This window comes from Glossina fuscipes, unplaced genomic scaffold (genome assembly GCF_014805625.2).
Source record: "Glossina fuscipes isolate IAEA_lab_2018 unplaced genomic scaffold, Yale_Gfus_2 28, whole genome shotgun sequence".
Lineage (NCBI taxonomy): Eukaryota > Metazoa > Arthropoda > Insecta > Diptera > Glossinidae > Glossina > Glossina fuscipes.
Window position 1 is genome coordinate 1,539,935 of NW_023998423.1, and position 13,868 is coordinate 1,553,802.

The 13,868-nt window shown below is 35.9% G+C and overlaps 2 protein-coding genes across 3 annotated transcripts; one reads left to right on the forward strand and one right to left on the reverse strand.

Annotated features, from left to right (window-relative positions):
• Window positions 1-360: 360 nt before the first annotated feature.
• LOC119636393 lies at window positions 361-6,209 on the reverse strand. Of its 2 annotated transcripts, XM_038031711.1 has the most exons (4): window positions 5,499-6,209; window positions 5,228-5,432; window positions 1,777-5,168; window positions 361-1,708 (listed from the first exon to the last, which is right to left on the reverse strand). In XM_038031711.1, the coding sequence occupies exons 3-4, from the start codon at window positions 5,068-5,070 to the stop codon at window positions 404-406; spliced, it is 4,599 nt and encodes a 1,532-aa protein (XP_037887639.1). In that variant the 5' UTR covers window positions 5,071-5,168; window positions 5,228-5,432; window positions 5,499-6,209; the 3' UTR covers window positions 361-403. The 2 variants fall into 2 exon arrangements, with proteins under 2 accessions (XP_037887639.1, XP_037887638.1); XM_038031710.1 differs by having other exon boundaries at window positions 5,228-6,209.
• A 796-nt stretch (window positions 6,210-7,005) lies between these two features.
• On the forward strand, window positions 7,006-13,769 carry LOC119636459 (zinc finger FYVE domain-containing protein 9). Its single transcript, XM_038031802.1, has 8 exons — window positions 7,006-9,924; window positions 10,003-10,302; window positions 10,369-10,865; window positions 10,928-11,201; window positions 11,263-11,509; window positions 11,573-11,693; window positions 12,293-12,460; window positions 13,243-13,769. Exons 1-8 carry the CDS (start codon window positions 7,521-7,523, stop codon window positions 13,393-13,395), a joined length of 4,164 nt encoding a protein of 1,387 aa, XP_037887730.1. The 5' UTR covers window positions 7,006-7,520; the 3' UTR covers window positions 13,396-13,769.
• Window positions 13,770-13,868: the final 99 nt, after the last annotated feature.

Consider the following 13,868-nt stretch of genomic DNA (forward strand, 5'->3'; position numbering starts at 1 on the left):
TAATTTTTTTTTTTTTTATACATATATATAATCTTCGCTAATAATTTTTGCAACTTTTTATACTAAAATTTATAATATTTTTAGTTAACTTAGATCTATTTAAAAAAAAAAAAAAAAATCGTAAGTTAATTGAAATTTTCTAAGCCTATCGTGTCGCCAAAATATTTTAATTAGGTGTTCTTCTCTTTGTTGTTGTTTTATATTTTTTCTCTTTTTTTGTTTAATTTAGCTAATAAAAGCTTTAAAGAACAAGATAAGACAGATGCCACAGCAAAAATTTTTAAGCTTGTTTACAAATAAAGCTTTAGTCGCTTTATTGTGTTTTTTTTTTTTTTTTTTAGTTTTTAAGATTTTTTTGTAATTTTTTTTTTTTTTCATTAACACTTCATTTACTTTTTTCTTTTTAAAATCTTTTTAAAGCAAACATTCTTTTCAAGTACACACAGATTGCCCTGTGTATAAGTTCGTATTGCTCGGAATTTTGAACCATACCTCCACGTTGTAAGCGTAGATTACAAACGATACCTAAGATGTCTACGAATATATTTGGCTTTTTTGGAAGGTCTGTTAATACCGGCAATTTCCAAGTATAGTCTTCATGATTTTGCTTATCACTTCCTTGTGCATTTTGAAACAGATCCACTATGTAACATATATAAAGCAAAGTATTACGTGTGAAACTACAATCGATATCGGTAGGGAGAGGTAAGAGATCCTTATGAAGCCAAGATTGTTGCTCAAGAAAATTTGTGGGCAAACAAAAGTCAACGGGACTTAAAGCTTGGGAGCAAGTTGCTTGTTTAGCTGCAGCTGCAGCCATCGAAGATAAGGAATAGGCCAACGATTGACGTACCTGTCTTATTCCATTTAAAATGGCCGTTAGACATCCGGTACGTCCTATACCAGCCGAGCAATGTATTACTGGTAAAGGTTGTACGGCATTAAATATATCTTGCTGATACAATTCGACCGGCTGAGCTTCTAAATGCGTTATCGGACTATTGGTAGAAGTGTCATCATTGTTAAAACTCTCAAATTCAGCTTCGCATTTACCCAAATTTATGACATGCAAGGCAATGTCCAGCAAAGTGTTTATATCTCTTGGTGAACGATGATCAGGCCAATCCGGATACCAGTAATGATAACAATAAAATTGTTGAATTAACAAACGTTTATATCCAGGTAAAACATTAGCGCAATATAAGATAAGCAATTTGCGTATAGAGAAACCGTTCTTTCGCACAATACCCACATTTTTTATGATGAAGAAACCACTGTTATGAGGTAAATCGTTATGCAGACCCTGTGGTATTTCCATTTTAAATGTTTTCAGACCTATGTTTGCCTCAAGTATCGTCTTTTCCGCTCTTTCCTCTTGCACTTCTATATATTTCCTTAGAATTTCCTTTAAATAGTCATTAGATTTTGTTAGTTCTTCGCGGGAAGCGGTCACAAAAATCTCATTTAATTCGGTTGGTAAATAAACAGAGCATTTTTGCCGATTATTTTCAACAAAATTTGTAAGCATTATGACTTTTTGATAATACTGCTGGAGGAACTTTCCCTGTCGTCGACTCGGACTTTCGGGCCCTTCCGCTATTTCTATATACTTTTGCGTATTTTGGTAAATCATTAGCCAAAATTCGTATATTGTGTTTGGTAAAGGACCTTGTGTTGCTATATAACATTTAGAAGTGTAGTCTGGACCCTGAAATAGCAAGAAAAATTTTAATTACTCTGTGTCAAGATATATACATATATATATGCGCGTCTTACCTTAATATAGTTGGCATTTATGTAGGGCTGTTCATCTGTCGCTAGAAGAAAATCCGTGGTAGCATGTTCAGTTTCTGCCATAATTTCTTTCCATAATTTCGACTCTTTTTCGAGTATCACTCTTGAATTTTCATTCGGCAATATCGTCTTATAACGGTTTTTTGTCTGCGAACCAAATACCATAGGCTTTTCTTGATGATTCAACGGCAAATCCCAAAATTCTTTATGCAGATTACGAAAAAGCCGTTTTTGTTCATCTTCATCGGGTTTCGAAGTTTTCAAAACATCACTCACTACTTCCAGATAGCGTTTGATTATTTCACAATCTTCCGAGGTGGTAATTAAAGCCGGTGGGGTTTCCATTTCTTTATTAGCGCTATGCATGTTCAAGATAGGTATCGTTTGTTCCGTTAGACTCTTGGCGTTGGCTATATAGCTATGATCAAAAATATAGTTAAGCTTAATTAAATCATTTTGGTTAAGGGCATTGGATGCATTCTGTAGCATTTGTATGTTGGCTAAATAAATTTTGAATTCTTCGCTAGTGGTTTGCGGCGACAACGGCTTGGTCATAATGTTGCGAACTCCCGTGCAGGTACAAACAGAGCTTTCCTGGAAATTGAAATGTTCTACTCGAGCGGTTTGCTCTCTATTGGCATCGGCAGTTGTCTCGCGATCGCTTGGTTTTAGATCTGAAACTGAACCAAAGCACACCTGATTGGCATTCCTTCTATGCGCTTGATTCAGATCAGAAAACTGTGTATTTGATCGGTTTAGACTTTCGCTACTAAAGAATTTGCGTTGATGAGTATGCACATTGCACGGTGGCACGAATGTGGGGTTGTTTAAATTGTCTTCTACACGCGAATCGCCCAAGTTCAAGCTGCTTATTCCCAAATTTGTACGTTCAGTTTCCAGACCGCCAAAGGAAGTGCTCATATTCAAGGTAAGATTTTGATTGGAACCCCGCCGTTCCAGTAAACCTTTGCGTGGGGTTGTTATAATTGAAGTGGAACTATTGAGTGGTCGCGGTAATGTAGTTATTTGAGGTTTTTCCATGTTCAGTGAATTTTGGCTAGAAAAGGAATTTAAGTTTCCGCAAGAGGTTGCCGTTAGATTTGTCAGTGTTAGGCTTTGATTTGAGCCACGTCTACGAAATAAAGTTTGCTTAGTTCCCTGACTGTGAAGCGAATTAATGCTGTGTGTGGTGGTGTTACTTTGTGTTGCTTGACAACTGGTTAAGTTGCCGCTTGATTTCGAGTTTAAATTATTATTCGAGCTGCCAACCGAGCCTAGGCTGTAGTTGGAAACGCTAAGGCCAGTGCGACAACTTCCCAGAAGGTTACTGCAAGAACCGTGTAAGTTAAGTGTAAGACTATGATTTGAGCCTCGCCTCTGCAATAGATTGGTGGACGATGTAGAACTTGCTGACCGCACCGCCGCCGTGGCCGTTGCCGATGTCGCTGAACTTGGCAACTCCATGGACTTTTGCTTGAAAGGATGTTGATCATGTGTATGGGAGGGTGTAGAGAATTCCACTAAAGTTAAAAACTCTGGTAGCGTTTTTAAATTAGTATTCGAAGTGTGTAACAAAGGATTATGCTTATGGGCTGTGCGATAAGTCAAAGATGGCGTTGAATTGCACGTGCTAGCATTTGAAGCTTCTATATCCTCTTTAAGTATGATAACAGTCTTTTTGTCCGGCTGTACTTCCTCAGTAACGTTCTTGGACAAGTCGGGTATTGTAAATGGGTGCTGTTTTCGGCGATATAGTTGCCATTCCGCACTTGATGAATTTGGTAGACGACGTCGTATGGTTTTCGCTAACATACCCGTTTGAGAAGTGCTCGGCTTGTTAGCGCTTGAACTAACGTGGGCCGACAATTGCGACATGGATGTTGAGCGATTAGTCGCCACGCTGGCAGATCTTAAGCGTTCTCTAATCACCTCAGCCTTAGATTCCAATGGCTGAGACTCCAATTGGTCGTAACTAGAGTGAAAGTGTGTTTGTTTGGTTGTAGCTATTGACTTATTTGCTTCGGATGCTTTGGCCGCCGAATCTAAAGAAAGAGCCTTTTCTTTAGTGCATTTAAGGGTGGGTGTTTTGGGATTTGGCGAGGATAATGACACAGATTTATCTAACTGTGCGCTTTGATTTGTAGTACTACTTAAAGAACTGTTGGCTATTTTTATAGTTAAATTATTTTTATTTTTACGATTTCTTTTAGCATCAATTTTACCAGGAATTGCACTTTGTCTACTGGAGGTTTCCTCATGGAATATTTTTGTATCCACATCGGCTTTCGGAAAGATGTCAAACGCAAATGGTTTCGCTGTACTCGAGAAGGATGCAGATGAACTATTACTACTTAGTTTTTTGGACGGTGGGCGACTTTTTAAAAAATGATTATCCCAGCTAGTACTAGATGCTTCCAGCTGAGATGGGTTTGTTAATGCAAATCCTTGATCAATTTCAGGAAATTTGAAATAATTGCCATTCTTATAACCAGCAGAGCTTATGACACCTAGAGGAGAATTCAAATTCAGATTGTTGATTGACGTCAATAGCTTAGGAGAATAGGCAAGACGTGTATTATTACCACCAACACTGCCGCTTAATAAAGCTGCTTCCGTGCTGGTGAGTATACGAGGCGAGCCTGATTCATCGATAATCATACTTGGTGAGTTATTGCCACTATTGCTACTTTCCTTCCTATCTGACAAAAATTTTGGTTTCGCATTCTCCTTGTCCGTTTCCATAGCACATTCAACAGACGCAGCATTCTTAATTATTAAATGTTGCGGCGAGCACGAACGTCGTTCGTAAAGAGAAAAGCGACGAAATTTACGATTTATAGCCGGAGATGTTGGCTCCAAATGTTTGCTAAATGCTCTCACACTTGATGTTTGAAAAATACGTGGACTTTGATTGCCGACTTCATGATGTATGGTTTCTGCTAAAGCCATTTGTGGTTTCGATATGTCGTTACCTTGTGAAATTAACAACAAATTTTCAGTGTCTGCTAAACGCGGTGAAGGAAACTCAAATGGACTGTGAATAAATTCCATAGGTGTATAATACGGAGTGCTTTTATTACTTTCGGCATCTTCATCATCATCATCATCATCATCATCATCGTCATCCTCATCCTCATCGTCATCTTCATTGGTGGGTAATGTATATTCAAAGGCGGCCGTGCGCATTAAATCCTCTTGACCTCTTTGCATCGTATCTGTGTTATAACTGTTGTTATTGTTTTTACTGTTGTTAACGTGAAGCGGAAAATTGTCCATACTGACAATCTTTAATGAATAATCAATCGTTTTATCGAACAACAAGTAAATCGTCCATGGTAAAGATAATAGTGATAATCGAGCAGAAAAGGTAATATCTACAAGAATTTATTAATAATTAAAGAGAAAGAAAAAAATCCACAATAAAAATCCTTACTTGTGTATCCTGTAGCTTGCAAAAGGAAATTTTTAGAAACAATAAAGAGCGAGTTAACTGTCACCTCTTCTTGCGATAGACTGGCTTAAATAATTGATGAATTTATCATCCACAGGTAGTTTCATAATGCCCGGATCAAAGTTTATCCTCTTGACGCATTTCATTTAAATGTTTCAATCTGCTGAGGGACTTTCACATTCATTGTCTGCAAACGCGTTAGATGCCGTTCTAAAAAAATTCTTAATGGCATTGCTTACGTGTATTTACCCACCTCTCTACTCTCTACTTCTGTATACATATGCATGTATGTATATGGGTAATTTTGTAAGCTCGTTTTGTTTTTCTTTCTATTACCGATGCATAGACAATTTTATATATATGTAAACTAAGGGTACATGAACATGAATTGTGTTATTATTACTAATATTACTAATAATAATAATGGAATAAGAAAGTGTAAAGAAATATTTGAAGCGAATAAGTTGTTGCACAAGTAAAGTTCGTTTTCTCGATGTATTTTATAGATTATAGATTCCGTTATATATGCGTTTGTAGATTTTTCTTTTTGTCTTTATAAAGCATCTATAGTTCACTGTTAAGTGGCCACTTATAAAATCAGTGAAATGTATGCAATACTACCGTCATCACTGCCATCACCATCGTTAACGGCAATAGCAGCAATAACATCATTGAGTTTTAGTGTAGAATATTGAAAAAGTACAAGACCTCATTTAAATCAATATTAGAAAGAATTTCAAATTTCATTCATTTTCTTTTTTTATTTTCTTTTTTTATTTTTTTTTAATTTTTGTTTGTTTAGACGAAACAGTTGACCATTCTCCAAATAAATAATAATTTAGTGCTAGCGTAACCCGTTTTGGTATCTAATGGAACACTAATATTAACATGTTTGCAAAATTAATAGCGAGAAAAAATTTTACATTTATTTTGTTATTCTAGATATATAAATTATTAGAATTGGTTTCCTTTTTTTAGTTGTAAAATTTATATTTTTTTATTTTAATTAATTTAATTGGTGTTAATTCTTTTTTTCCGTATTTAACAAATAATGAATACTTTACAAGAGATAGATACAGTGAAAAAATCACTAATGGACACAATAGTGAACTGATTCTAGTAATAACGAGTATCCAACAGATAAAATTTAGCGAGTTAGCTGCGTTTAATAAATAAATGAAAAGATATTTTATTGTTGAAGGGTTTTTTTTAAAAAATTAGCCTATATTAATGAATTAAAAAAACAAAAATTGTTTTTAATATCGCTTTATGAGATAATAATTATTTTGTCTTTAATATTGATTAATAAAACATTAAACCATTTAGTTTCACTAAACATACACAATACTCTTTATTACCTTATATTTTATTTATTATTCTAAATCATAGAAAAAAGCGTTGCCAATGTTTCGCTTTTGTAAAATTGACTTTGCTGTGCTTGCTGTACATTCCTTATGCAGAGGCTAAAATAAATGCTAAGAGAACGGAGAATTGTTCAACTTGTTGTTTTAATTATAAATTTTCCTTTTAAATTATTCATTTTCCTGCTGGCAACACACATACAATTACGTGAAACGATGGCAACTCCTGTTTACTTTCTGTAAATTTTTAGTATGAAGAAGAGAAAAATTTTTAGTTGACTTAATTAAATTTGGAAAATTTTGTTACACCGTGAAGAAAAGGTGGTAAAAAATTGCAAGAAATTTAATTAAGAAAAGAAAACAATAAATTAATTTAACAGAGATAAATAAAGCCCTTGCATTAAAAAAAAAACACAATACAAAAGTAATGAAATAATATAAAACGGAAAATATGCCATCAATGTGAAAATATGAAAGAAAATTCTTCCAATAAGAAGATAAATGGGATTTTTCATGGATCTGATCTAAGTGTGATCAGAAATCAGATGATTTACTATCGATGTAAATTGATGTAAACAAAAACAAAGTGTTAAATTTTGCTTTAGTTGGGTTCAACATAATTGTCGACAACGAAGATACATAAACGAATGATTCATCGTCGTCAATAATTATTAAATACAAGCAGATAACATACGTACATACATTCATACATAAGTACACTTCATATCTTCAAACGGCTGAAATAAAGTGTAACAGTTCAACCAACCAGGTGTTGTTAATATCTAAAATTCCTCGAACGTTGTCGCTGCTTTTTGCACCGGTAGCTGATAAATAACACAGTTTACAAAAACAACAGTAGCACAGCAGTATTCATATGATTTAATATTTAAGGTCACTTTTGACTTTTTTTCAATATGGATTTGGTGGATATTGATCAAGTTTTAGACAACTTGGAGTTACATGAAGAGGCTGCGAACGAACGTCAAAAGGTTGAAGAACAATTGGTAAAAGATTTAGCTCGAACCTCTACTAATGGTGTGGTGGCGTTACCCAGTATTTCGACCTTGAACAAAAGTAACTTAATCGTGGATAAAGAAAAAATTTTAACAAATTTGTCTGCCATAACTGCGCAAACACGTAAAGCATTGGAAGAGAGAGATGAATCTGATAGCACTGGTTTTCAGCCATCCAGGTCCCGGCAGCTTTTAGCTACGTGCAAGCAAGAATTGGCTGAGTATGAAAATGAAGTAGAACAAAGTCACGATATACAAAAGTTTACAGAGAAAGTAAAAAAGAAAACAAGTGACAGTCAAAATTTAATTGACAATAATTCGTCTAATAGTTCAGAATCTTTAACCACTTCCTCACCATCAACATTTTCTTCGGGACCTTCGCTGGGAGAAGATACCACCCCCGAAGATTTACAGCCTAAAGAAAATGATTTTCCTCAAAGCGTAAGCAGAAAGCTAATAAATAAACCGGAAATAACTACTCAAAGTGAAACACTAGAAGATTTGGCACAAGGTTTATCTTCTATATCCATTAACACAAGCGCCAATCTTCAAACTCAGTCAATTTTACCCCTAGAAACCTCAGTTTCTTCCTCATCATTAGGTAGGGTTTTGGAAAATCTAAGTGAGACAAGTGTCTCGAATTCTGTTCTCAGTCAGATACGTGACGATTTGGAAATATCGAAAAAGCCAGATCGATTAGAAGAAAAAGACAAAGCACGGAGTAAAAGTGCAGAGAATTCTGTAGAAAAAATGCCTAATAAGCCCTTGCCTTATAGTGCTGTAACCTTCAAAGATCCACAGACGTCTCATTTGCAACCTGTAACATTTTGTTCGACAATGGATGACATTTCTGATACTGAGTTAGACAGTATGCTACAGGAAATGGATATTGACGATGATATGGATAATGGTTTAACGAAATCTGTAACGATCAATGTTAAAGAACAAAGAGGACAATTTCTGGGAGCAACGTCAGTTGGTCAGTCGTGCAACGAAGAAGCATTTTCGGAGAGTAGTACGAGTGACCATCCGAATGGCGATAGTTTCTCACAAGCCTCTACTGTTGAATTCTCGGAGATACGTGCCCCCGCTCGTAGCCTCGAAACTAATTCTGTAGCTTCCTCTTACACTACTACCAGTAGTAGCGGCAGCAACAGCGAATCTTCCTCTTTAGACGGTGATATTATACACACTAAAACGCCTCCGGAAACTAATGGTGATATCAACGCGGAAGAAATAGAAGAACACAATAGAGTAAAAGAGGAAGAAGGCGATGACAATGAGTCCTGTAGACCTCAACGTCCTACCACTCTCGACATACCAGCTTTACAATCTTTGGATTTATATTCTAACGCGGGGCAAACACCACCCGGTAATGATAAACAAGTTAATGAGTTGGACCAAAGTCCTCAGAGTCCTACACCGGAAGAGCAAATCCAAACGACTGCATTAGCTCAAAATCTTTTAAAGAATGATATAGCAGAAGCGACTGGCTACAGTGAAGATCCTCACGCTAATGTCGGGAAAATTCCACCTATTTGGGTGCCCGATAATATGGCCACCGGTTGCATGAACTGTGCAGCCAAATTTACAATGATTAAGCGTCGTCATCATTGCCGGGCTTGTGGTAAAGTTTTATGCTCTGTGTGCTGTTCACAAAAATATAAATTAGAATTCCTGGTAGAACCGGAATCGAGAGTTTGTGTTCAATGTTACTTGATTTTAATGCAGCGACACGATGATTCTGCCCCTCGGCCAGAAGATGAAGCAGAGAATTTGCATACTAAAGCGTCGTCTAATACGCCGTTAGCTAATACGACAACTTGCTCTTCCCCGCCCTTAACCCGTTCACCAAACCCTAATAATCCAATGGAATATTGTTCTACTATACCGCCTCATAAGCAAGTCAGTGGGGAGCCCAAGGATCCGCCTAGTGTTATAGTGCCTGTCGGTGTGTTGAAAAAGGACAATGCTGGAAGCCATTCCTCGAACTCCTCTAACTCCAGTGGCCAAAAAGCTCGAAAACGTAAATCGGTGATGTTCAGCGACGGGATAGCACCTGGCAGTGATTTAGCCATCATCGATCAGTGGAATGAGCCTAAACAACCGAGACGTCAAAGTGAACGTACTCATCAACGGCAGTCAAATAGCAATAATATTAAACCGCCAACTCCTGGAGGACGTACCGAACAAATAACGGACGCATCCGCATTAGGTTTAATGGCCCAACTATTTCGTGGCTCCATACCGCCAGTCATAGCGGCCAACACTGTCAGCGCAGCGCAACAATCGATAGGAACTAAAGGTAAGGAAGCAATCGATGTTAAGAATAACAAAAGAATAGAAAGTCAAATGTTTCTTAATATCGTCTTCGTTGCTTTAGTTAACAAGGCTATAGCGGAAGCCACACCTACACTGGCAAACACATCTAGTGGCAAATCCAACGATGCAAATCGATCCAAACCACGTTTGCCACCTTCCGGTTGCGACGAGCTTGGCTGCTTCATACCTGCTGAGAATGATTATAGTTTGCCTCCTATTGTTTTGTTTAGGGATGAAAGCGGTTGTGATTTCGATTACAAAGACGTTGTTAACAATTATGAATTGTTGCTACGTTTGCAAAAAGAAACTTTAAAATTTGCTTTGCAAAAAAATTTCTTTGTCTACGTCAAGATTGTGAATTGTAAGTATAATGATGTCCAAAAGAATTGTTGCGTCTTAAAACATTTTATCGGCTTTGTTTTTTCAGTGAAATGTTGCTTAAATCGCACGGTTATCAATTTCACAACAGAAGGTATGCATCATGTGGGTAATGATGAAATTATAATATTATTGGAATGTGATATACCCACAAGTAAAGAGGAGTTGCATAATCCTCTAATACCTAAAGATGTTTTTGTCCATCTTAATGAAATTTACAATAGCGCCGATAAAGGTAATCGAATCGCAGAACTTTCACATACGAGTCCTGCAGGTAACACATTTCTCGGTTCCCGAAACTACGGAGGTTTCATATATATACGACCGACTTTCCAATGTATGCAAGATGTGATAGTACCCCAGAATCCCTATTTAATAGGTATATTGATACACCGGCATGAAGTGCCTTGGGCCAAAGTGTTTCCGCTACGTTTGATGTTAAGGCTCGGAGCTCAATATCGTTATTATCCCTGTCCCCATATTAGCATGTGTAATCGAGAGTCCGTGTACGCTGAAATAGCGCAAACAATAATCAATTTTTTGGCGGTAAATCAAACGAGCATCAGGTACTGTTAGCTTTCGTTTGAAAATCTAATTTACTTTTTTAGGATTTTCGCAATTATTCTTATACACTGCCGTTTATTCACGGCATGTACATACACATGGAAGATCGTCAAACTACAGTAGTGATACCTCGTAACCGTTTAGAGGACGTTGTCAAGGCTATAAATAACTCAAGTGATCATATTCTGGCTTTCGGTGGAAATTTCTCTAAAACAGCTGACGGTCATTTGGTGTGTATGCAAAACCTTCACGACGACCATTCTGAAATGTATGCTTATTCTACACAAGCAATAAATATCCAAGGACAACCTAGAAAAGGTTGAAAAGTCAAGATTTCGAATATTTATTTTAAATGGAATTTCATTCAAGTGCATTTCAGTGACCGGGGCAAGTTTTTTTGTTTTAAATGAATCTTTGAAAACATCCAGCGGTCTTTCCGGAAAGTGTAGCATAGTTGAGGATGGCCTAATGGTTCAAATCTTACCCGCGAAAATGGAAGAGATACGTAACGCTTTAAAAAATCAGAACGATGTGACCATTGTATGTGGTCCAGTAAACGCTGATGAGCAACAAACCGAAATAGTTTGTCTTAAATGGGTGGACAATGATAAAGAAATTAATATAGGGTAAGACAATATTAAAAGGAAAACAAAGTAAATACCAATAATTAATAAAAAAATATGTTTTAGTGTCAAATCACCCATTGACGAGCGTTTAATGGATGGCATTTCCAGTATGCGCGTACACGCTAGTTTCAATTATTCTAATACAAACTATGCGATACGTTTAACTGATATTTATGTGCTTAAGGTAAAGTAAGAGATGTATATATTTTTTTCATTTTTTCTACATTTTTTGTTAGAAACTTTCGAAAAGATTCCAGTCCCGCTCGAACTTGCGATTTGCGATGGTCAACTAAATAAATAGCCATATGAATTTTTTTCTGGGACATAAGTACAGTGTGTGTTTAGATTATTCTACATTAATATATTCACAGTTAAATCTTAACCAAATCCGCGCGGCCAGCGAAATTCTTTGTTTAATTAACATACTTATGAAATGTATTGAAGTATTGAATGGCGTGCTGTTAAAATAAAATGCCACTTTAAGCCATCAATACTTTAGAAAGAAAGTGTTGAGCTACCTTTCTGTGAACGAAATTTCATGTATTGAAAAAACAATATTATCGCTGTATGTGTCACTTTCCATTAGTTGTATTTTCACAGCAATTGCGAGATGTTAAGAAGTAATACCAGGCCCATAGAATATTCATATCGCCCGATCACGAACATTGTGCAATCAAACTTCGCCTAAACAAAAGATTTATTTTTTCAAATCAAAAATATCTCAAATGTTTAGTTTTCCAAGACAACAAATTTCTTACACGATACTTTATTATTTCATTACAGTACGATGAGTGGTATGCCAGCACCTCAACATTAACGCCCATAGAAATAACACTTCTGACAGAACAAATCGCGCGTAGTACTTCGATAGCCCTAGTACCGTTTCTCGATTTGTTGACAGCCAGTAAACATACGAAAATCGGTCTACGCTTTACTCTGCATCAAGACAGCGTAAGTAAAAGATTTTTTCTTCATAAAATTTCCATTTGCATGCCGTTCATAAAAAAAAAGTTCCATTGATTGTTGATAATTACACAAAAAACGTTTCGTTCTAAGAGCGATTTTAACATACTTTCTAAAGAAGAGAAGAAAAAAAGCGAAATCTCCGATCTATTATCGCTTTCAAGTGGTAACAGGACATGAAGAGTCAAATAAATTTGCCCACATATATAAACATTGGATCTCTCGCGAATTCCCACAGCACCTTCCAATACGAATAAGTTCGTTTTTCAGCATTGGATGTGACATCTAGAATAACAACTGGGCATATAAATTTACCATGTTGAGTTTCACCGATAGAGATTTAATTTTCGACCCTCTTATCTAACTATAAGCAAAAGAAACCTTTATTTGATATTAAGATAGAAGTAGGCGGGGGGTTGTATTAGACGGCGTAGAGTAGAGTATTTAATATTAGTTATACTGAACTTTAGCCATAGCAAAGCAAAGATAATAATTACATACTGTCCTCATGCAAAGAGATGAGACAGGTAGCTGATGCTCACTAACGCAAAACTCATTGCTTCTACTTTTAGCCATCGTAAAATGAAACCTCCAGGGCAAGACTTAAATTAGGTTTTTTTACTTGTTGAAAGTAAAAAATTTCTCCCAACCAGTGTTTTCCCATTGAATTTGTCTCTATTTTCACATTAAGAAAAATGGAAAGACTTTCCAATATCATTAAAGTTTTTTTTAAAATTGTTGAAATAATAATATAAATAATAATTTTCCAGGTGTGCTACGAAGCTGGAGCTGGCGGCTCTAAGTTACCACCTCTGTACATGAATGCATTGGATAATCATTTAATTCCTACATTGCATAGCATTTCGGCAAATATTGAAGATGCTATTATCTTAGAGTTAATCTTTTACATTTTAAATGTTTAGTAAATGAATGTTTTCATGGATGGATGTATGTGTGTGCCTATGTCTGGGTGTGTATGGGTGCTTGTGTAAAAATGAACGAAAGCAAAGTGAAATGAAAACAATAGATATACCAAACGTTCTTCTTTTTGAGAAATTTTCAGTTTCAACGGCTGCTTGCGATTTATGGAATTATTTTAATACTTTTAAGTTGTTTTTTTAAAAATTGTCTTTTACCTAAAATTTATTGTTAACATTTTGAAGACCCTCACATGAAATGTGCATAAACCATTTGAATTTTTAATAAATATACCCTGCTATCCTCCCCCATCCTTCCCTCCATCCCTCCGCAAAAAAAATGTATAAAAATTGCCTCTCCTTAAATCGCCCTAAATTAACAGTTATATTTCACCAAAAAAAAAATATCTAAGAATAATTTAGATACAAAATCAAAAAAGTTGTTTTTCGAAGAAAAAAAAATTTCATTCAGCTACGCA